Source organism: Cervus elaphus, chromosome 28 (assembly GCF_910594005.1).
Source record: "Cervus elaphus chromosome 28, mCerEla1.1, whole genome shotgun sequence".
In the NCBI taxonomy this organism is placed as follows: Eukaryota; Metazoa; Chordata; class Mammalia; order Artiodactyla; family Cervidae; genus Cervus; species Cervus elaphus.
The window spans coordinates 33,891,498-33,893,257 of NC_057842.1; the positions used below are offsets into that span (position 1 = coordinate 33,891,498).

The 1,760-nt window shown below is 47.0% G+C and overlaps 1 protein-coding gene across 1 annotated transcript; it reads left to right on the plus strand.

Moving 5' to 3' along the window:
- The first annotated feature begins 480 nt into the window (after positions 1–480).
- On the plus strand, positions 481–1,536 carry LOC122685605 (glycerol-3-phosphate dehydrogenase 1-like protein). The gene has a single exon (XM_043890516.1). It carries the CDS (start codon positions 481–483, stop codon positions 1,534–1,536), a length of 1,056 nt encoding a protein of 351 aa, XP_043746451.1.
- Positions 1,537–1,760: the final 224 nt, after the last annotated feature.

Consider the following 1,760-nt stretch of genomic DNA (forward strand, 5'->3'; position numbering starts at 1 on the left):
TCTGTGGTGGTTTAAGTTCTTTGAATTCTAACTTCATGGCTGATTTTTCATCACATTATTCATAAATACAAAAAGGACTAGATAGTGTGCTACTAATTTTCTGTTTGTTTTATTGAAATGTAGTTGATTTACAAAGTTGTCACACAGTGATTCAGTTATACATATATACATACTCCTTTTCAGATTCTTTTCCCTTATAGATTATTAAAAAGTATTGAGTATAGTACCCTGTGCTATACAATAGGTCTTTGTTGTTTCTCTACTTTATATAGTGTATTTATGTTAATCCCAACCTCCTAATTTATTCCTCCCCCCAGAATACTATTAATTTTTATCTGTGCTTATTAGTTGATACTTCTTTCAATATCACTATCCTGCTACCTTTTAGGTGAAAGTGAATGTGCCTGGGCAGAGCAGGTGGAGGCAGGCGGCAAACCAGCTGGAGAGGCACTTGCGGGCCTGCAGGACTGCAGCGGGGCCATGACAGAATCACCCCTGAAAGTGTGCATCGTGGGCTCGGGGAACTGGGGTTCAGCTGTTGCAAAAATAATTGGTAATAATGTCATGAAACTTCAGAAATTTGCCTCCACGGTCAAGATGTGGGTCTTTGAAGAAATGGTTAATGGGAGAAAACTGATAGACATCATAAATAATGACCATGAAAATGTCAAATATCTCCCTGGACACAAGCTGCCAGACAATGTGATTGCAGTCCCCAATCTCAGCGAGGTGGTGTGGGACGCAGACCTGCTGGTGTTCGTGATCCCCCACCAGTTCATCAACAGCATCTGCGACGAGATCTCTGGGAAAGTGCCCAAGGGCGCGCTGGGCATCAGCCTCATCAAGGGGATAGATGAGGGTCCCCAGGGGCTGAAGCTCATTTCTGACATCATCCGAGAGAAGATGGACATTGACGTCAGTGTGCTGATGGGCGCCAACACTGCCAACGAGGTTGCTGCCGAGAAGTTCTGTGAGACCACCATCGGCAGCAAGGTCATGGAGAACGGCCTCCTCTTCAAAGAACTTCTGCAGACTCGAAATTTTCAAATTAAGGTGGTTGCTGAGGCAGACGCTGTTGAACTGTGCGGCGCTCTGAAGAACATTGTGGCCGTGGGAGCCGGGTTCTGCGACGGCCTCCACAGTGGCGACAACACCAAAGCTGCCGTTATCCGCTTGGGGCTCATGGAAATGATCGCCTTCGCCAGGATCTTCTGCAAGGGTCGCGTGTCCAAAGCCACCTTCTTGGAGAGTTGCGGCGTGGCCGACCTGATCACTACCTGCTACGCGGGCCGGAACCGCAAGGTAGCTGAGGCCTTTGCGGGGACCGGAAAGACCATTGAAGAACTGGAGAAGGAGATGCTGAACGGGCAGAAGCTGCAAGGACCACAGACTTCCGCCCAGGTGTATGGCATCCTCAAACCGAAGGGACTGCTGGACAAGTTTCCATTGTTCACGGCGGTGTACCAGATCTGCTACGAAGGCAGGCCTGTTGAAGACATGTTGTCTTGTCTCCAGAATCATCCAGAGTATACATAAAGGGAATCATGCCACATGTTAGGGAAAGTCCTGCCTTTCTGATTGCTTGTCTGGATTCGAATGGAAACCGGGACTTGGCCACGAGATGCTTGTGTGATCGTAATCCCATCACAGGTGCTGTGAATTTTTACAGGTTCATTTTTTAACATATATGAGTGTGTGAGTGTGTGTTCCTTCCTTGTTCTGTGGATGTTTCTATGAACCAAAATTAAAGGTCCTTTTTA